Raw genomic sequence first — 21,289 nt, 5'->3', positions numbered from 1 at the left:
GGCAAAAACCCTTTGGAATATTTCTTTTACTCTCAACAGCTTGTCCAAACCTTCAAATTACTGTGTTCTCTATGACAAAATCCTTGCAAATAAGCACTTTTCCCAACATTTTGAGGTCTTCATATATTTGCCTTAGAGGCCCAACTTATGCAACGTTAAGATTGTTGCCTAGTGACAAATAAGTCATAAGTTTAAATCATGGAAATAGTCAGAAGTAAAACTGCATATATCTATCTTTTCAGACTTTACTAAGTGAGAGTTTCGAGCATTGGACAACCCAAATATATTTGTCTCAATTGGCATTACAGAAAAATACAAAATCTGAGAGAATTTAATGTCAACTTGTCTTGTCATTACAAAAGCAAGTTGGGGATGTGATCAGTGTTTCATTAAGCATGAGTTGTGTGTACGTAAGACTGTGTTCCAAGTCAAAAGATGTGGCAGTTCTGCATGATTCAAAACCAGGATGCTACAGCAAAGATGTAGGGATTTGCCCTCCTGGCTGTTACATTAATGGAAACATTGGCTATGTCCCTTCCTGCAAGGTACCTTTTATTCATTAAATGTGACACTGTTTTAAGTAACTTGATACTTTTGTGGAGCTCTTTGATTAAGCATTTGTACTTTAATTGATTATCACTATGCTAAGAGACCACAGTTTTTTTGCTTTCATAAAGTGGAACAAATAATGGAAAGAGCATATATGTTACTTCCAGCCTTGCACCTTTTTCACTCATGCATAAACGGTTTGGAAAGAAAAGGAGAGAGTTTTTTGTAAATCAATTGATTCCTCTTTATTTGATGATATAGCAACAAAAATGAACAGAAACAAAGATAATACTCATATATATTACTTTGGTACACGGTCCTGCTAGATTCTCGGATGACGAAAAGGTCAATTATTCAATTCTTTGAAACGACATTTATTGGGAGGGACAACCATACACCTTAGACGGAATTAGTTACTTACCCATAGGATAAATAATACCCTTGTACAGAGATCATTTGTCTCTATTCTTATTCGAAATTATGTCCTGTTAAACATATATTTTATAAAAATACAGATTAATATTTTTATATTATATGGAGGATGCTAAGTGGTTAAAGACACGACGAAATGATGATTTCAGGGTAGAAGATCTTGTTCCCCCTTATTGTACTATAGAAAATACTTGAATATCTTTAAAAAAAATGAACGGATCAATAAAGTAACCCTTTTGAAAAATAAAAGTAAAGAAAGAAAAACATGCAGATATTTTTGTTGTTGTTGAAGTATTGTACAAAGGTAGAAGGATTTATTTGGGCAATAGATAGAGTCTGTTACAGGAAAGGAGACGAAAAATGTTCCAGAGAACCCCCACATGTATAACATAAAATGCAAAAATAGGTCCTGAGGTTTTAATGCGACCAAACATCATAAATATTCATGCCAGTCTAGCTCCTAAGGTTTTGACGCAACCAAACAACTTAATTAGCTAAATAAATTGGTCATAACAAATTTGTGTTTTACAATCATTAATTATGAATGGTGATACCATACAAAATAAAAATTATAAGATAATGCAAATATTAACTAAGGAAAAGTTTTTGTACATATATAGATGATGAGTAAAAATGAGAATTACAACTTTAAAAAATAAGTGTTTATATGTGTCTGTATCCAGCTAGGTCATATGCTAATAAGCTGATTTTACTAAGGTTGGGGTTATTGGGTCATGCTGATATTTATAATATAAATGAATAAATCCATTTTCTCGTGACGAACAATTCATTAGGTCAAATGTTAATTGTAACCCACTGATATTTATAATAATAAATGAATAAAAATTAAATTGCTTCCTTTTTAATTTTTCTAATTAAATGTGAAAGATAATAAATACTGATGCATGTGATATGAAAATTGTCAGTGCTCTCTGGATCTTGACTCCACCTCATAGACTTGAGTTTAACTTGTGAGCCAGCTTACCTTATAGTTAAAAAATAAAGATACATTGTCACAAATCATATCTCAGACTAATAAAAGTTAATTAAAATTTTAAATATTTATTATGGTTTTATTTTTTCTTTAATATAATTGATTAGGATATAGTTTAAGACAATAAATTCTTCTTAGAAAGTAGAACCCATTTCCCCTCTCCTTTCTGCCATTTTCTCCCATATTTGATAAAACAGAAAAAGGTGGTATATTTAAGCATGTGAGGGATGTTTCATTTTGAGTACGGATCTTGATAAAATTTGTGTTTTTTGGTGTTTCTATATGATTGATCTTCAACTTCCAGGGTAAGCAAAGGATCAAGTCCCTAAAATGCTGTCACTGAACAAAGGTTACACTGTCTGAATACTAAGCACTTTCAACTTTTAAGTACAAAACCTGAATTAGTACTTGGATTAACAAAATGTCCAACTTGTTTTTCATTGGAACTAGCAAAAGGACCGCACAAAATAACCATAGTTAAATAAAATATTCAAAATGCATGCATAGAAGGTTTTTTTTAATTCATTTTATATAATCCACTTTCATTCTGATAAGAACAAAAGAAAAAGAAATATTTTTGACAGGGAAAAGATTCCATTTTTATGAGACCCTCCCTATGACTTTAGGGTCCCTGGTGTGCATCTATCATTTTCTGCATTTCCAAAATGGAAAAAGGGTCAAATAGTAAGTGGGGGGGTTCTGAGTCTCTGAGGTAAAGGAACAGAAAAAGTAAATAGGGTTAGTAGCAGTAAAAGCTGAAACCGTACAATCTTCTCAGACAAGCATTGGCTTCAAACACCAACTCTTGAAATAGTCTAGTATACAATAATACCAATAATAACTATTTCCTCTTTTGTCTTTAGGACCCTTTTTTCTTTCTCTCTCTTCTTAGTTTATGGATTTCCGTAAAGATGTCAGAGACAATAGCTGCCAGTGTAGCAGCTTATTTGCAGAAGCAGTAGCAGCTAGCAACAGAGAGGTGTGCAGTCACAAACATAGCAGAGCAGAGAGAGAAAGAGAAAAAAAAGATAGTGCTTTGGTATGCAACACTGTAATAATAATCAGAACCATTATTTGTTTATCAATGTGCAGAAGATTCTGTAGCTCAATGGTCCCTGAAATAAATATACCTACTCTATACTTCTCCTCATCCTCCAAGGCTTTAAAGTAAAATATCATAACCTAACATAATAATCACTCCCTTCACTGCACTCACCAAGTTTTGTTTCATTTGTTTTGTTTTTCCTGTTTTTACTTTTCTCTCTTCTGGTTGATGATGAATGGAAGGAACAGTTTCCCTTTTACTCCATCTCAGTGGCAAGAACTTGAACATCAAGCTCTTATTTACAAGCACATGGCTTCAGGTGTTTCCATTCCACCTGATCTAATCTTCACCATCAAAAGAAGCTACTTGGATTCTCCTCTTTCTTCAAGGCTTTTGCCTCACCAGCCTCAACACTGTAAGTCACTATTAACACTCTTGTTTGAGTAGTATTTTAGGTTCAGGTGTTGCTAAATAGTGACTACAATACTGTTTAGGGAATAAAGAAAATATAAGTTTTAGAAAGAAAAAAAAAAACTACAAACTTCTAAATAGATAAACAAAACTTAGTTTTTCACTGGTGTCCTTAGCATTTGCCTTTGGTTATTGTTGAGTGAATAGTTTTGGTGACAAAAGGGTTTTTTTTTTTTGGTGAGTGTAGTTGGGTGGAACTACTTGCAAATGGGTTTGGGAAGAAAAATAGACCCAGAGCCAGGTAGGTGCAGAAGAACAGATGGGAAAAAATGGAGGTGCTCAAAAGAGGCCTACCCAGATTCGAAGTATTGTGAAAGGCACATGCATAGAGGCAAAAACCGTTCAAGAAAGCCTGTGGAAGTTTTGAAAACAACAAATGACACTAATGCTTCTTCAACTTCAACAACAACAACACCCTCCTCAATCTTATCAATCACCAAAAACAACACTGCACTAACCCCAACAACTACTCATGACTCTTACCACCATCACCCTCATCAACATTCCTCTTCTTCTTATGCTGCTTCTCATCCTCAGCAACACTCTTTCCTCTACCATCATCCACCACCTTCAAGACCCTCTTCTAATGGTTTGTCTTTTCAAGACAATAACAGTGCTTCCATGTTTCTTGATAATGCTTCTTGCTCTCAAAACAATGAATCCAGGTACAACCTTTGCTCAAACTCTAGTGCTTAAAGTTTGTTTATTTTCATTTGTGATTGTTAGTGACTCTTGTTTTTTGTTTCTTGACAAAGGAATAGGTATATTTATGGACTGAAAGAAGAGGTTGATGAGCATGCTTTCTTCACTGAACCTTCTGGGAATATGAGAAGCTTCTCTGCTTCATCTATGGATGATTCTTGGAACCTAACACCACTCACTATAAGTTCCTCATCCTCTTCAAAACAGAGGAACTTCTCTGGTTTAACAAATGACAATGAGTACTCTTACTTGCAACTTCAGAGCCTCAGTGACAATGCAAAACAACAATCTGAGCAAGATCAGGGTTGCTATAATGATATGAAGTGTGAAAATATCATGAAACTTGGTGACAGAGAAGAACAACAACCTCAGCAGAAGACTGTTCATCGTTTCTTTGATGAATGGCCTCCCAAAAGAAGAGGCTTGTGGCTTGATTTGGATGATAAATCTTCAACAACTCAACTTTCAATCTCCATTCCAACTTCTAATGATTTTGCAAATTTCAGTTCCAGAAACCAACGAGGTAATGCAAATCCCTCACTACTTTGATACTATAATTCTATTCCTTAACAAATCCATATTCTCTATTCTCTAATAACATTTTGTTTTGTTTTTCAGATGATTGAGTTTAGCTTTCAATAATGGGTTCCTCTAATCTGAAACTAAGGTCAATAATGTACTTATTACATGGAGTTCATAACTTCATATTCTATGTTGTCTCCTTTTAGTTGCACCTGTTTTTCCATATTTTGTAAAACTTCTATCGAGGGATCCAATGTCTAGTTGCTGTGTTTGTTTGTTATTGGTTTTGTTTGTTCTGTATGAAACATAGTTTGAGCTAAACTTACATGGGCACATATGTATTTGTTTCATTCATCATTCCCTGATTCTAGTTTGTCATTTTTAACACCAAAGCTAAACCAAATGAAACTTCATTCACTACTAATTTCATTTTTTTTTGTACGAAATTAATCTCATTTAGGATGTGTGACTGTCTCTTTTAACAAGCTCTTAGAAATCAAACATTGATCTTTTAGTCATTATAAAGATTTAATAGGATCTTACATCACTGCACCAACTCTTTAGCAAGTAATTTCACTATTTTACTAATAGCAAAGTAGTATGGGAGACAACCTCAGATTTAGAAACAAGGTTTGCTCAAAGTGGTTTTCTCATCACTATTTTTTTATTCATTAGATTTATTTACTATATTTTATCACCAGGATAGAACTGAAACTTTATAAGGTCAGAAGAAGCACGTGCCCAAGTTCTCTTTTAGCATCATCGAAAAAGACATTTTTTACATTAATGGAGACATCATGAAACAAAGTTTGGACAAAGGTCGGTTAGGAAATTTCGTAAATTAAAATGAGCGTAAAATCCACGTAATTATAGGATAAAGATTTATACATATGTACTTCATCATATGTCATTTATTTGAATTACTTTTCTTAAAAAATCAACAAGAATTAAATATCAACGTATTAGATGATGCAATAATAGTGTATAAATTTCATACATTGTTAGTGCATACATCTTTTCCTCAAAATAAAAGTAAGAAAAGTTGAACAAAGCATTGACTTGGATTCATTGTAACTGTTGGGGAGGGAAGACATTGGATTCATATGTTAGATCACAGGTCCTCACCATTAAATGCAATAAAAATGTATACAGAATAAAAAATCCAACCCTTCAATAAAATATAGAAAATTCAGATGCCATATAAGACAAAGGATAAAAATAGCCAAGCAATTAATGCTTTAATTAATTATATCTCCTAAGTAGCATAATGTCAACCGAAGTATTTGGAAGTATGTGTCGATGTTATTATTTCTGTGAATAAATCTTGTTTGGAGATTTCTATACCTTTAAGATGGGAGGGCAACGTTATCACGATTTCTTATAATGTTATATATCGCCTATGAATAAGAAAGTATTCAGTTTCAGAATCAGACTATTTGCTTTTGGTGTTTCTATTAATCTAATAAAACTTTACTATACTAAATCAACATTTTGTTGATTGCTAATATAAGAAATCTATTATCTCACATTTATAAGTCATTTCGTATGTCAATGAAAAAATATAATTTGTGTACCATCAGCATGTGTCATAAAAGTTATATAATTATTTAAACTCATTTATTGTTATCTCATCCAAAAATATAACAAACAAAAACTAACGCCTCCAATCTTGAATAAATCCTAATTCATCTAGAACCCTGAATTGTCTTTTTCCCCCTCTTTTTCTAAAAGAACCCTAAATCCCTAAAACCAAAATTAAAATAAAATCTCGTTAGCATCAATGTTTCAAATTCTTGATATCAAAATTGAAAGAATGCTACACCCTCAAAAAGTCAAAATCCGTAAATCAAACAAATTGCAGTAACTAATAATAACTTCAACTGGTTGAATATATATATATATATATATATATATATATATATATATATATATATATATATATATATATATATATATATATATATATATATATATATATATATATATATATATATATATTCAACCAGTTGAAGTTATTATTAGTTACTGCAATTTGTTTATATATATATATATATATTAATGCAGTAGAAGAATGAAGTCAGTCACGGTGACTTGTATAAAAACGTTATACGAATAAATTATTACTTCTTCCTTGATAATATACGCGCTCATAACTTTCCTTCTTAATAATGTCAAAGTTATATTATTGGATCTATAAAAATTATTAACATTAGGCCTTAAGAGGACTATATTTTCGGATGTTAGAGACCAAAAGTGAATAACTTTTCTCTACCCCAAATACGAAAATAATAGACTATGCAAAGTTTAAAGTAGTAATTTACTCTTTGAAAAAAAGGAGAGGAATGCTGTTTTTGAAATGTGTCACTTCACTTATCTTAATCAATATATAATTTTTTAAAAGAAATTAAGCCATAAAGTCTGATTACTTGTTAGTTTGTCATAAAACGAAAGCAAGCAAGAAGCTACATTTTTAGAGTGACCGAGTCAGCTTTAGGAACAAAAAAGAGAGTTATGATTGTGAAAGTGGGTGAGTGAGTGGGGGAGTAGAAAAAAGAGTAAGTAGTGATTGCAGGGTTTCAGGTTAAGCATGCAGGCCTATAAGTACTTTTGCACTAGTAAGTAGGGACAGAAGTAAGGGTGGTTCTACAACCCATCTTCTGTCTCAAAATTAGTGTGTCACTATGTTCTTAACCAATGATTCTTTTTAGGTAATACAATTATGTTATTTTATGTTTTTTATTTTTTTTGGTAAAATGTTATTTTTTCATTGGACCGAAACAAAAAAATAGAAGTGGAATTGGGACAGGGGATTTGTGTTCTTTAAATTGAGGGACCCCATAAACCAAACACACGGTTCTAATCCTTTACTTTCAAGTTTCGACCCCTCTGACTCCCTCAGTTCCCACTCACTACCCGACATTCAAACAATCTCTCTCTATATATAATATATGATGGATAGCAGGATATTTTGCTAGATTATTTACAACATTACAACACTATTACAGCACTTTTATGTGAAGTATCTTTTTTTACTATACTGAATTGAGTACAAATTATTATTAGATTTATATTCAAAAGTGTTGTTTATATTAATAATAAATAATTCGAATTTTCCTACCTTGTAGCCTAACTTTCTTAGCCTTCATTTTGTTTGAAATGTTTGAAGGGAAAGAAAATAAGAAAAAAGTAAGGTGAGTTTAATATCTTTACTAATTTAGTTGTGGAGAGAAACAAAGAAGTATGAGAAAATTATAGTACGTCCCATGTAATTTGTTCTCTCCTTTTACATCCTAAGAAAGTTTAAAGGAAAACAACAAATATCAAAATGACCAAATTACCTTATACTTTATACGAAGATACATACATATTATTTTAATTTGAAAAGAGTTTATAATCAATAAAAAATCGATTCCAATAGAAAACATACAAAAGTAGTTTTAAAAACATGAAACGAAAGTTTTTTATATCTAATCTAATCCTAGTAGAATTGTGCAATTCCTGTATATCTTTTTCTCTTAATTAATCTCTCAGTTATAATACCAAAAATTAAACGTGGATCCTGATACTAATACCTCTAAAATTAAACCGACATTCTCACTATCTTGTTTCCAAAAGTAAATTGCACTTAGTAACCTACATTCTCATTGTGAAGTTGTTGTTTATGCTTGTGCTCTGAATCGGTGAAGCAGAAGCGAAGAGAGAGAAAAAGAGAATCGGTGATGGCGGAGAATCTATTTGCAGGGTTGCCCCCTCCTTCTATTAACACTGTTCCTTCTCCTCAACACGAAGAAGAAACACCAATTATTGCAACCAACACTGTTCCTCCACCCAAATCAATTCTCAAAAGTTCCCTCAAGCGACCCAACCCTACTCAAAACGACACCACCCAAGGTCACTTCTTTCTTATGCCTCTTTTTTTAAACCAATTACTGTACTTTTATTTATTTATTTTATGAAATTCATAGCACCCTAGGGTTACTCATTCCAACAATTTATTCAATTGAACACATTAGATGAGAGTGTTTCTTGTTGCTTTTGTTCACATTCTCTTGCTCAGAACCCTAAGGTTGAGAGGCTTTTATTCATTATAGTGTCGCTCTCTTTTGCCTTTTAGGTTCCGTTTGAGTTAGGTTTTTTAGGAAGGGAAAGACTTCAAAGTCATGAAAAACACTCATGTCCTTCTCCTCTAAAAACCAATTCCTAAACTGAACCTGGTTTAGGTTTAACCGTTTAAATAGTGGTGAGTGAAGGAAAACAAACAAACCTCTTTCTTTGTTTCTCGTAGGTTCTTGTTTTGGTTTCACATGTCACTGTTCTTCTGTTTTCCTAGGTTTACCAATGTCTTATTATTAACGTTTTTTTCCTTTTCAGGATCAACTCTTATGGATTCACAGGACAATGCTGCTGCACCACGAAGAAAGGTTTGTTTTACTATTTACCAATAACTACTATCTAAATGAATTAACGAATGAATGAATCATTTGTTTCATTGTTTTTTTTTTGTAGTTGAAATTTGCACCAAAAGCTCCATCGCTTAGGAAGCCAAAGCCAGAAGTTAAAACGTATGTAATATCTGGTTTTACAATATATGGTTCATTTAAGACTGATTCAAATTTCATGTTTTTTCTAGTTTTTTTACTGCTGCTTTTTTCTATGCAGTGAAGTGGTTGATAATGATGATGCAAATCAGGCTAGGGATTTGTTGCGCCGTTTCAATGTATAAATGATTTTTGTTTGTTTGATTGATGTCCCTTATTCATATTTTTCAGACTTTTGATATTCCGTTGTTTGAATTTTCTGTTTTGGATTTATTGTAGGAGAACTCGATGAAGGCAAGACACAAGGTTGAAAAAAAAGGTTTAGTATGTTACACCTTTTGGTTTTGAAATGCTCTGATCAATGTTTTTGTCATCGTAAGCCTTTGATATTTTTATTAGTTATGGGTAACTATTGTTCCTCCGGCGATCATAATCTGAATACTTCTTGACTAGCTTTAGTATGATCAGATTATAATCATTTTTTTGTAAAATTTGATCTACTCCGAATTCGTTGAGATCCCAAACCTCTATTTTGCCTACCCGCTGTCCTCTTTGCTTGGCCTCTTGAAAATTTGCAATAACATTGTTAAGGCAATAGAACATTTGAAAATCACATGTGCAAATTTTACAAAAGGGATGCATAATTTAAATATTCTTACTATGAGGTATCATGAAAACAGATTCTACCTTTCTAGTAAATCTTCTAAAGTGAAGGTTCACACAATGCTTGAATCTTTAGTGAAATAAAGCTGGCTTTTCTGTTTAATATAATCGACTCCAATGAGACCAATTTTATACCAGAAATTATCTACAGTCTCCACGGAGTGGAGTCAAGTTTTCCATTTAGGTGTCATATTCTGTCTGCTGAATGGAAGATAGTACTTTAAAGAGAGCAATTGAACTATTAAAAAATATTTATTAAGAAAATGTTGGATGCCTCGGGAAACTGTTGCTATAGGATCAAATGAAACTCTTTTTTCATCTTAAATCAACATATCTTGCAAGGTGTTCAAAGAGATAGCATCTACTATCACACTTGTTTCTGCTATTCCTATGTTGGATGTCTATGCAAGTTCCTTGCACTTCAATAATTTAAAGTAAAGTTGAAATTGGGCAATTTGGATACTTGTTATCTAGGGTCTATGCCGATATCTTAGAATCATGTTGGACAATGGTGCCCTTTACTTACTACGGCATGAATGTTATCATTCTTTCTGTTTTATAAAATCGCATTGTTTATATTTATGGTTTACAGTGTCAGCTTCACAAATTGCTTTTGGTGATGGAGGTGAAGCATCTTCCTTCAAATCATATGGTTTTGCCAAGGGTGGAAGCAATATCAACGGCAGTCAGAGTTCAGCATCCAATGGTCTGCCTCCATCAAGACACTTTCAATTTACTAGAACATCATAAGTTGTTTTGATCTATGTTGCATGCTCCTTCTATATTGACATTTTTTATATGATGTTTTAACTGCAGCGGTGAGAGAGAAAGACTACAAAGAACCTTGGGTAAATATACTGATTGAAATAAACATGTAATCTTGTCGATTTATTGTTTTTACTTGTTTTCTGTGTGTACATTTCGAGATGTAATACATGCTTGTTTTGTACTGAATTATTGGTTATGATTGTTGCTCCAGGACTATTACAGTTATTATCCTACAACTCTTCCTGTGAGGAGGTGAGGAGGCCATATGCAGGAAACCCAGGTGAATCCCACTAACCATGCTTGAAAAAATGAAAAAATAAAATACATTTGATGAAATTTTACCACAGACATGTTGATGTCAATTTAGTAACAATATTTGTTCTTCCTATTTATAGAATTATGAGGTTCTAGTTACACTTTCTTAAATCATTTTGTGTTCATACAGTGGAGTTAAGAACTCATTTCACTATTGCATTCAAAATAAATATTTCTTTGTAACTTGCAATATCAAGTGTCCTTACTTTGCCTCTTGTTCTTATAGAAACTCTCGATGAGGAGGAATTTGGGGAGGCTGCCGAATCCAGAACTTATGATGAAAATTCATCAAATCCGGCAATGGAGCTTGGTCTGTTGGTAAGTTAAGAATTATGAAATCAAATTTATTTAGGTTCAACTCCTTTCAATGATTACAGGAATAATTTGATCAAATTCTTTGTAGGAGGAAAATCCAAAGAAGAGTATGTTCTTGATTCAATTACCAGCAAGCTTACCTATATTTAAAGGATCAGCTGGAGGAGAAGATGCTAATGAGAACTCTAAACCTTCTAAAGGGTCTAAAAATGCAACGAAGCCCTGTAAGTTGAATGAATTACCAAGTGGTATTATGGGCAAAATGCTTGTATACAAGAGCGGTAAGATTAAGATGAAACTTGGCGATACCCTTTACGATGTAAGTACTGCATATTCACATCATAAATTACAGGATGCATACCCAAGTGATATTTTGTCATTTCTTATTTATAACTACTCAATACTGTGGAAGTCCAGAAAAAATAAGTTGAAACATTGTCTAAAGTTTATTTGAGGGACATGCAAAACCAATTTTAATGGATCACTTGTTGAAAATCTCACCCGTTTAGATGGGCTAATGCGAATGTTGATTAATGATTGACTCTCGGTTTCTCTTTATGCTAATTTTTTGCGTTCTGCTTTCAAAATTGATTGCAGGTTTCCCCGGGTATGAATTGTATGTTTTCCCAGGAAGCAGTTGCTGTGAATACTGCTCAAAAGCATTGTTGCACAATTGGAGAGATCGGAAAGCATGTCACTGTAACCCCGGATATAGATGCCGTATTAGACCAACTGACAGATTTATGATAGACTTAATGCAATTTTGTTTTGGGATAGATTACGTTATTTTTATGAAATTTTTAAGATTTTGTGTCCTACAGATACAATAAACAAGAATAAAGATGACTAGTGATCTAATTTTCTTATTCTCTAGACTTGCTATTCATATTATTGGGGTACTTTCTCAGTTAAATAATGGATAGAGCAATTACTGAATGAAAAACAGCTTGAAGGAATCATTTATGAAGTTTTACTTATCATGTCTTGTTTTTCTTTATACTACCAAGGCTACCCCTTACCCTTCTGAGTAAGAAATTAATCTCTTTCGAGGTGTGTGACTATCCATCTTAACAATTATCCCTCTTAACAATTATCGTTCTCATGAATTGAACATTTTATCTTTTGGTCATCCTGAGGATCTAGTGGGGTCTTACACAACTAGACTAACACCTTGGTGATTTATATGCCTTGTTTGATATTCTTGAACTCATTTGCTAGTGGGTGACTAGAATATGACTTGTTTAGGGTGATGAAATAAGCTCGAAAGAAACAAAGTGAAGTCATTCCACATATTCCTTTCTCAGTTCCGTATATTGCATGGAGTAACTCTGATAGGTCATGATTTTAAATTATGGAAACACTGTTTGCTCAAGAGGATGAGGTTGCGTATATCTCATACATTGGGTTTGAGCTTCATGCACTTCATCGTATTTTTTCTTTACTCTAGTTTTCCCCTCCTTTTGATTGGTGATTTGCCATTCTAATAATGTTATTGCTGAGGTTTAATACCTGCCATTGCTCTAATTGCTCACATGAGTATCATGAAATCTAGAAAAAATTGTGTGAAAATGTTTGGATGTAGAGATAATCAATAAAATAATAATAACACATTAATAATTTAATTTTCAATAATCACTTTGGATAGCACCAAAAAACGAAAATATATTGTCTTCAAATATAACGTATTAAATGTTTTTGTACAAATTTTTCTCTCATGAAAAAGAAACTGCTAGTAGCTTTGTTGAATTTGAAAGTGATTCATTTGGGAGGGAAATCTAAACCCTTTCACAAAACTCCTCAAGACTAATGATAGAGTCAGAGCTATCCCACTAAGAATACTGCAATGGGCATTGGGCCCATGATTAATGGGTCTATAATTTTTTTACTCCAAGGACTCAAAAGTTGTTTACCACGTCATCACAACCATTATCAGAAATGACACTCGTAACATTTTTTTTTCTAGAAAAGAGAATGGGTGCTTTGTAAGTAATTGAAAGTGTTAAACTCAATAAATTTATCAATATCACTTCATCTAAAAGTTTATAATTATTGATAAAAAGTCTTTTCTTCAGAAACAACAAAAGTTTTTTTCATCAATGGTAATAAAATAGGCCTGAAAAGTGATGATAGCAAAACTAAACTAATACCAGAGTATCATTTTTTGCATTTAATTTGAGAAGTTCAAGCCGGTTCAATTGATTCTAACTATAAACACAATGGTAGGACAATTCAAATCCGCAAAAAAGTGAAAGCTTAATAACTATAGATATAAAAAATATGGTTTTTTTAAAACATAATTAGATAGGCTAGTGCAATGCAAATCTTACATGGCACATCATTCTGTGTTAATTTTTTTCATGTTTTTAACATTTTTATAAATCCATAAAAAAAATACTTCAGCTTTGGAATTAGGATTTGCATGCTCCCTTTTAATCATAGTGCAATCTGTGCATCCCTTTCCAAGTTTCAGCACCACTAGAACTTAAAATTGTGAAAATACATTAATATTTAAAATACATTAATTTCAAACATCAATTGAAAACCCATCAATGTATTTAAAAACTAGTTACTTCAATCTACTATTTTAGCAAGGGTTTGACTACATTAGTTCATAAAACATAAGGGCTCAATTACTTAACACCAGCATTGGATGCTAAACATTGTCATGCACAGAACAGCCAGAGCATGTATATCACTCAATACTTTTGGGGTGGTTGCTGGGTTGGTAACAATCCAAAGCGTTTCTTTAGAAGAACTCTCTGCCTTGAATATTTGTCATCAGGGGAAAACCTGGCTGCAATTCAAGAAAACCAAGAAATATCACTAAAAGCTGTAGATAATGGCATTCAATGTGTCTTTTTTCATGCAATATATAGAAACAATTAATGCCAATGATGAATATGGGGAGGGGGAATCAGACCTTCATAACAAGTATATAACTAACCATAAGAATAATAAAGTAAATATCCATAGGCTCGTGATTCACAAAAATAAAACTTTTGTACATGTTTGCCTCATGTCCTTGTCTCATATGTGGGCAAGAAAGGACGGGTAAACTAAGATGCCAAGTTCCACGTCGTGCAAGTTAGCTATTACTCAATCAACCATGATATTTCTCCGGCAAAGGTTTTCACATGTAATCTCCTCCTAATATAACATGCTCAAGATTGTAGTTGTAATATTATGACAAAGGATAGACAATAAAATGGCTGTGAAGCTCACATTGCATCACAAGCTGATTGAAGTATTGGTGGTGAGTGTTACTAGGTCAAAAAGGTTGGCAACTGAAGCATAACAACAAAGTATAGTGGCCACTAGGTCGAGTGGAGTTAATTCCATAGGGTAACAATCCAATGGGGGTAGAATAAAAAATGATGGCACAATCCAATCACATATAAAAGAAATACAAAGGGTAGAGGATAAAAAAGAATAGAAGCAAGCAATCAAATATAAAATACCAATTACTATATTACTGTATATTTTACAACCGAGGAAGCAGGAAGACAATGACTCCAGAGAAAACCAATAGTAAAGAAAACATTACACTGATCTTCCATGAGTTTCGGAATAAATACCACTAGAGTCACCTCAGTTAAAAGGTGACATTGAAATTATACTCACCACATATTGGTGGGTGAGTGTTACTTTTGCGACAAAGGGTGTCGAGTGTAATCAAACAAAATCTCAACATAGTCCGTGTAATTTCACCCAATAATAATAATTAAGAAGTAAATATAACACAATTTGAAAGACCATATAAGTGCAAAAAGTAAGAAAATTGTAGTTAATTGAGAAAAATACCTGGATGTGCAGATTGTGTAGCTAACCCAAGTGGTGTCTCTTTCTGCAAAGGAGAAAAGCAACATTACATACATTGAAGATTTAAATGTGTAAATTTTAGCATTTAAAAGTGTATTATTATTAAAAACTGACCTTGGTGGTGTAGACTTTGTCACCATTCTCATTTATGTAAAACTGGAGATACATGGTGAGTTTATGACTGTGAAAATATAAATAGAGAAAGAATATAAGAAGAGAAATTAGTAGAGATAGAAGATAAAAGATGAATGATTGGAGAGTAATGAGAAAGAAAGAGACCTGAATGAAGAACGATAGCAGGTGAAGAAGGAAGGAAGGAAGGAAAGAAGGAGGGAAAGAGAGGAAACCCTTGCTGCCGCTACTACTTCTGGCTACGGCTATGGACTTCTTGACCTAATAAACATCAAGCCCATTCACTAAATTATTATGGATTTTATGGCCCAAAATATTAATATAAAAAGGTCATTGGGAAAAAGGGAACTCTTATTTTGTTGCCTTACTCTCCAGCTTACTGAGTATAATCAAATATATAATATGTACTGATATGATTTACAATAATCACCATTCTTTACAATATGTTAATGAAGTAGACATTATCTCCATTTATCCCTTTTCATTATCCTCATTTCTTAGTCTTCAATTTTTAGATAAAATTTAATTCAATATTTAACACAAATAAATTATTTAAAGGTTTAGATCTTTTTCATTTTTCGGATTTTTATCTTTTTTATGAATTGGGATACTATTTGATATTAGAGAGTCCATACTGGAATATGATGTATATAAGGAATTTGATACCTTTTAACATTATTCATAAATTTAATTTTTTTTTTACCAAGAAGATTGGATTGAGCCAGAAATTTGAATTCTTTTATGGATGTCATATTTTGTTAGTGCCAATCATAAGTATTGAAATCATTATATATTTTCTATTTTTCTCTGGTAAATCAAAGTGATCGAAAACCAACATGGAAGGGTGTGTTACATAGATGTTTATTTTTTTTAATAAAAAAAGCCTTCTGTGTTACTTCATACGGAAGTGTATACGCTATAAACCTTTTAATTTCATATAGCTTCATCGAGAGTAATGGGAATGTGAAATTTAATGAAGATGTATAAAAATCAGTGCCCGATATTTTGATACAAAGAAATGACAGTAGCTATCTATTTTATTGTTTCCACGGCAAAAAGTCCATAAATTATAAATTGAGTGTACAAAAGAGTGATAGAAGAATAAACGTGAATAGATGCTTCTGCCCATGTCCTGACCAATTCACCATCTGTAAGTTTATCAAATATAACAGACAACTTACCCCGTATTTTTATATTGCATTAACATTTACTTTTATGTCAATTTTGGCTTATATAATCTCGGTGCAACAATTATTTGGCTATGCAAATGTTCCATACACCTCAACATTTATCTTAGCTGCAAAGAATCAGAAACATTGCATGAGCGGTTGCAGATTAAATCAGGGGACTTCAACCATGGTCAGGTAAGCTAACATGTGAGTAATGTGTTCAGAGTGGATTTTATGAGCTACTAAACACAAATTAAATGTACAATGGTGTACATAGAAGTATCCAGCCTAGTGCTACATAGAGTAAAAGCAAAGCAACAAAAAAGTTGGAAGGACAGCTTCAAAAAGCTAATACTACAGATCCAAGGGAAGTGGAGACCACTCAATTGGTACATATGCTTGATTTCTGATGTGTACAGACTAGGCTTCCTCTTGTGGAGGAATCAATGAGCTCAAAGGTCATATGTTTATTTTAAGGGGTTGTGTAACATGTTTAAAGGTGAAGGACGAGATAATCAATCTTATGGTGGTGCGGAATGAGGTAGTAAATTGTTTGATTTTTTCCCACTGCTTGATCTGACTGATAAGTGATAACTGAGCAGTACATGACTATGCTATTTCCACTGGATAATGACTACTAATTTAAGTAATAATAAATGAAAACTAATAGTACAAAGACATTCATAAGCTTGGCGTAGGTATTAGCACCAGCCTCTTTGATTTGAGAAGCTCTGAGTCTGAGAAGAGCCAGCAAGCTTAACATTGAAAATACTGTTCACTAAGAATACTTAGAATACCATATGCAAGAGCAGCAACAAAAACCCAGACAATTAAACTAGATATAAAACAATGATACAATTTGAGTGAAAGAAACCATCAAAATGTTATCATTCAAAGATCCGCAGCCGATCAATAAGGGCAAAAGGTCCCCCAAACTAAATGTTCTTGTTTTGTTCCTCCTTTCTTGTAATAATTCTACTTAAAGCCAATAGAGACATGCTGGAGTACTTTCTCATGTAATGGACACATTATAAGATTATGAATATGAGCCAATGACAAAATAGTAACAGGAATCACAAGACAAATTGGAAGTTAAAAGTAACCTTCATTGTTCCACATTGCATCCTAACATAGCATTAGAGGCTTATTATATCGATTGAAGTTGAAAGGCTACATCGTTGAGCATACATAAAAATAACCTTATCAATCAAAGACTTGCAGAGTAAGCAGGCACGGCCGGCACCACATAATCAAGCACCAACACATTCTCCAAATGATCCCTAACCTTGTCCTTCTGATAATTCACCAACTCCGGGTTCGAATCCACAGCCTCCAACTCCCTCGTTCCTGGAAAAACTGCAAGCGAAGCAATCGAAAAACCCTTAGCTCTAGCCGGCGAGAAATTCTCACCTACACTAAGTTGACTAATTCCTTTAAAATTATCAGGAATTCCTTTAATTACACCTATCACCTCATCCTTAACCTGATCACCCACATTCTCCTTCAATTTCAAGAAACTCACTCGAATCGCGGAACCCTGAGGGGGAACCAGATCTCCAACAAGATCATGAGCGATCCAATCAACGGCCATGATATCATCAACGATGGGAAGAACAGAGCCCTTAACAACACTAAGGTGGTTAGGGTGAGCAGAATATGATTCAAGATCTTGTTTCGAATTGTAGCGACTGTGAAGTAAGTGAGTGAAGGTGAATGAGGAAGAACGGTTTCGTAGGATGGGACCCACACTGAGGTGAAGAACTTGATCTAGAGATGTAAGGGAATTGAGCCCGTTGACCATGGCGGTTATTTTCGAAGGATCGGTGTCTTCTTTGACCTTGAACAATACTATGTGTTCGATTGTTTGGGATGACGTCATCTTGATTGAGAAATTGGAGGGTGGTGTTTGGGAATAGGGTTTGAAATGGTGACGGAGGTGTTTGGATGGAGAGAAAGCGCGAGATAGTGAAGAAGAGGAGAAGGGATATGAGAGCTGCGATCTCAGACAAAGCATCGTACACAAACAAAGGGTTTAATGAGTGTTCGTAGTTTTGACACAGTGAAGGGAATCTAGCAAGTTGATGCTTGTTTTATTTTTTTAACGTTTTTTTGTTCTACGTCACTACGTGGGAGCTTAGGGCCGAATAATAATAATTGGGTTGAATGTCCGAACATCATGGGCTCCAACCCATATAATAATACTTGATACAGATTACTTTTAAAAACTAAAATAGAGTTAAGTCACTAACTTAAATCTATGCCACGGGACATTTTACATGTAAGAAAGCCAGAGACAATATCTCTTATGACAGTGTTGAGGCTAGGAGAGAGACAACTCTAATTCATTCATAATGTGTAAAGAGATACAAAAAAGAAAAAAACATGTGGATGCTACATAAAAGGAAAACCTAATAAAAAAAGACAAAACTCACTTTCGACATCTTCAATTTAGTGTCGGTGTTAGGGGTGTTTCCAGTCTATTTGAATTAGTTTTTGGGCAAAAAATCATTTGATCTAAACACATAATTAATATGCAGTCTGGACTGCTTATATTAAGATGTCCGATCCAGTCCGATCCAAATATTATATGCGATTTCGGTTCGGTTTGGATAGGTTTTTTTATAAAAAGTTAAAATTACACATATACTCAAAAATCATAAAATTTACTAAATATTAAGCACGCAATAGCAAAAATAGTGTTCAACAACATAAACCAATATTAAAAAGTGTCAAACAATATTAAAAGTAAACAACAACAACACTAATACTAATAGTAGAAGTATCAGCAACAATGCAAGATAAGACTTAAAGAATTTAGACAATGAGGAACAATTTAGAAGTTGGACATATCGTTAAATATGGAAGATACTTATAAGAGATATACACTTAAACAATTTTGGTCTGGTCTGAATCCAAGAGGTGGAACCGAAAACCGGACCAGACCAATCGGCCTTTAATAGAAAAGTCCAATATAATCCAAACACTTTCGGTTTTTGCGGTGTCGGTCTATTTTGGATCGATTTTCGGTTTTATTTTTGGACAGGTTTGGATTTCAACATCCCTAGTCAGTGTTATGAAAATATGAGTTGAATGAACAAATGTCATGACAGGGTGAGTCTTATTGGAAGATGAGTGTCGTGAGAATGTGAGTGTTGTGGATGATGAGCATCGTGTGAATGTTTTATGGGAATGTGAGTGTTATGAGAATGTAAGTCTTCTGAGTCGTATAACGATTTTCAAAGTTTTAGCGACTCAATGAATAATTATTGGGTGGAATTTTGTGTTTTTGTTGAATCCATAACTTTCAATAACTCTAACTGAAGCAAACATTATTGAATGTACGAGAACAAGAATGATTACTTCTTTGAACATTGTTAAATCTTTGAGTCATACAATAATACTTATTAAGAAATAAATACTTTCACGTTAAATGTGCATTCTAACTTAATGGGAAAGTATTTATTTCAAATTTCGTCAAAGTTAACCTGTGAATTAGGAGATAGTTTGCATGGATGTGAACTAATTATCAGTCGTTGGATCATTTGCTTAGAAATTTCAATAATTAATTTTTAATCGGTAATTGGGTAGCAATATGATGTATAGAAGTCGTGAAAAGATTCCATGACTTTTGTGTGAAAAAAAGTCATGCAATGCAGTTGTGATAATGATCCACGACTTTTGTGTGCACAAAATTCATGTAAAGGCTACACAACCTCTTCAACATCATCCCCACATACCACCTTCTCATTTTTCAATTTGTTGTTCAAAAATTCTTGCTCTTCTTCTTTCTTGATCTGCTTCCATATTCTAGCCTATTCTCAACCTTTTACCCAAAAACATTTTGTGTGCAATGTGTTTATAATGTTGGTGGTGCCTATTTTCGTTTGTACTTTATTGGTTACCTTCAAAATAAGGGAGAGTTGGACCTTAGAGACATGGGTTGTTGTGCTTACCTTCAAAAAGGGTGTCATGACTTCTTCATGGAAGTTGTACTCTAGCTAAACGATTTCTAAAAAATGCCCAAACAAGTAACTCGTAACCACGTTTTTAATCCAACGATCGATATCCATGCAAACTAAGTACTAGTTCGCAAATTAGGAATCACCTTCAAAATTACTTCTTTACGGGCTATCTTAGTCCTAACTCAGTTGTGTGCTTAGTCTATTAACAAGAGAGCAAGTCAAGTTTATTATTTTAAATCTATGTTTGCATGGACCAACAGGAATTAAAAGCACCAATGCAAAAAGTTAGATGATCAAAGTAGATTAGCCTAGACCACAAATTTGATTCTTTTTTGACCATCTATTTCTCTCATCATTTAGCAAGGAAAATTATATGTCTAAAGAACATGTTTGCATAACGAAACATGTTTGTTCGTAGAACATGTTTACCGTCAAGTTCTAACATCAAAAGTTGCAATATTCTTATAACCAAAATTTATGATATCACAACTTATATAAAATTACTTTGATAATAAATATATCGTTGCTCATACGATTATACTATAGTATTTTTTAAATGAATTTGTATCCAATCTTGATATGATACATATATGGATGATAATATAACTTGAACTTATGGGTACTCAATAGAATTTGAGCTAAGTTTAATAGAAAAAACCTAATTTGAGTGGTTTAGGATTCGAATACATATTGTCAAATAGTTTTAATTAAGTGTATGCTTTACTAAATAAATGTTGACCTTAGTACTAATCAGTGGCGGATGATTATAGGGGCAGGTGGGGGCTGTTGCCCCCCTGAATTTTTGCACACAGGAACATATTTGTTGTCCCACAAAATATGTCAATCCATGTGATACTTGAAAAATACTTAATTATTAAACTTTTAAATTATAA

At 33.1% G+C, this 21,289-nt stretch overlaps 2 protein-coding genes and 1 pseudogene across 5 annotated transcripts; 2 read left to right on the top strand and 1 right to left on the bottom strand.

The window, feature by feature from the left end:
* LOC109347671 (growth-regulating factor 5-like) lies at nt 2,564-4,995 on the top strand. 4 transcript variants are annotated; one of them, XM_019587652.1, is made up of 5 exons: nt 2,564-2,951; nt 3,245-3,435; nt 3,679-4,156; nt 4,247-4,716; nt 4,812-4,995. In XM_019587652.1, the coding sequence occupies exons 2-5, from the start codon at nt 3,249-3,251 to the stop codon at nt 4,817-4,819; spliced, it is 1,143 nt and encodes a 380-aa protein (XP_019443197.1). In that variant the 5' UTR covers nt 2,564-2,951; nt 3,245-3,248; the 3' UTR covers nt 4,820-4,995. The 4 variants fall into 4 exon arrangements, with proteins under 4 accessions (XP_019443197.1, XP_019443215.1, XP_019443207.1 ...); XM_019587670.1 differs by lacking the exon at nt 2,564-2,951 and having other exon boundaries at nt 2,967-3,435; nt 3,679-3,984; nt 4,018-4,156; XM_019587679.1 differs by lacking the exon at nt 2,564-2,951 and having other exon boundaries at nt 2,968-3,435; nt 4,247-4,509; nt 4,549-4,716.
* Nucleotides 8,309-12,180, top strand: LOC109347668 (annotated as a pseudogene).
* Nucleotides 17,498-18,515, bottom strand: LOC109347660 (stress-response A/B barrel domain-containing protein UP3). The gene has a single exon (XM_019587626.1). It carries the CDS (start codon nt 18,446-18,448, stop codon nt 17,642-17,644), a length of 807 nt encoding a protein of 268 aa, XP_019443171.1. The 5' UTR covers nt 18,449-18,515; the 3' UTR covers nt 17,498-17,641.

This window comes from Lupinus angustifolius, chromosome LG01 (genome assembly GCF_001865875.1).
Source record: "Lupinus angustifolius cultivar Tanjil chromosome LG01, LupAngTanjil_v1.0, whole genome shotgun sequence".
Classification (NCBI taxonomy): domain Eukaryota; kingdom Viridiplantae; phylum Streptophyta; class Magnoliopsida; order Fabales; family Fabaceae; genus Lupinus; species Lupinus angustifolius.
This window is presented reverse-complemented; position numbering and strand designations above follow the sequence as displayed.

Bases quoted from the DNA above. Each gene is read 5' to 3' on its own strand.
- LOC109347671 (XM_019587652.1), top strand. From the start codon at position 3,249: ATGATGAATGGAAGGAACAGTTTCCCTTTTACTCCATCTCAGTGGCAA. The intron at 3,436-3,678 runs GTAAGTCACTAT...TGGTGAGTGTAG, and splicing joins GCCTCACCAGCCTCAACACT to TTGGGTGGAACTACTTGCAA. The intron at 4,157-4,246 runs GTACAACCTTTG...TTCTTGACAAAG, and splicing joins TCTCAAAACAATGAATCCAG to GAATAGGTATATTTATGGAC.
- LOC109347660 (XM_019587626.1), bottom strand. From the start codon at position 18,448: ATGCTTTGTCTGAGATCGCAGCTCTCATATCCCTTCTCCTCTTCTTCA.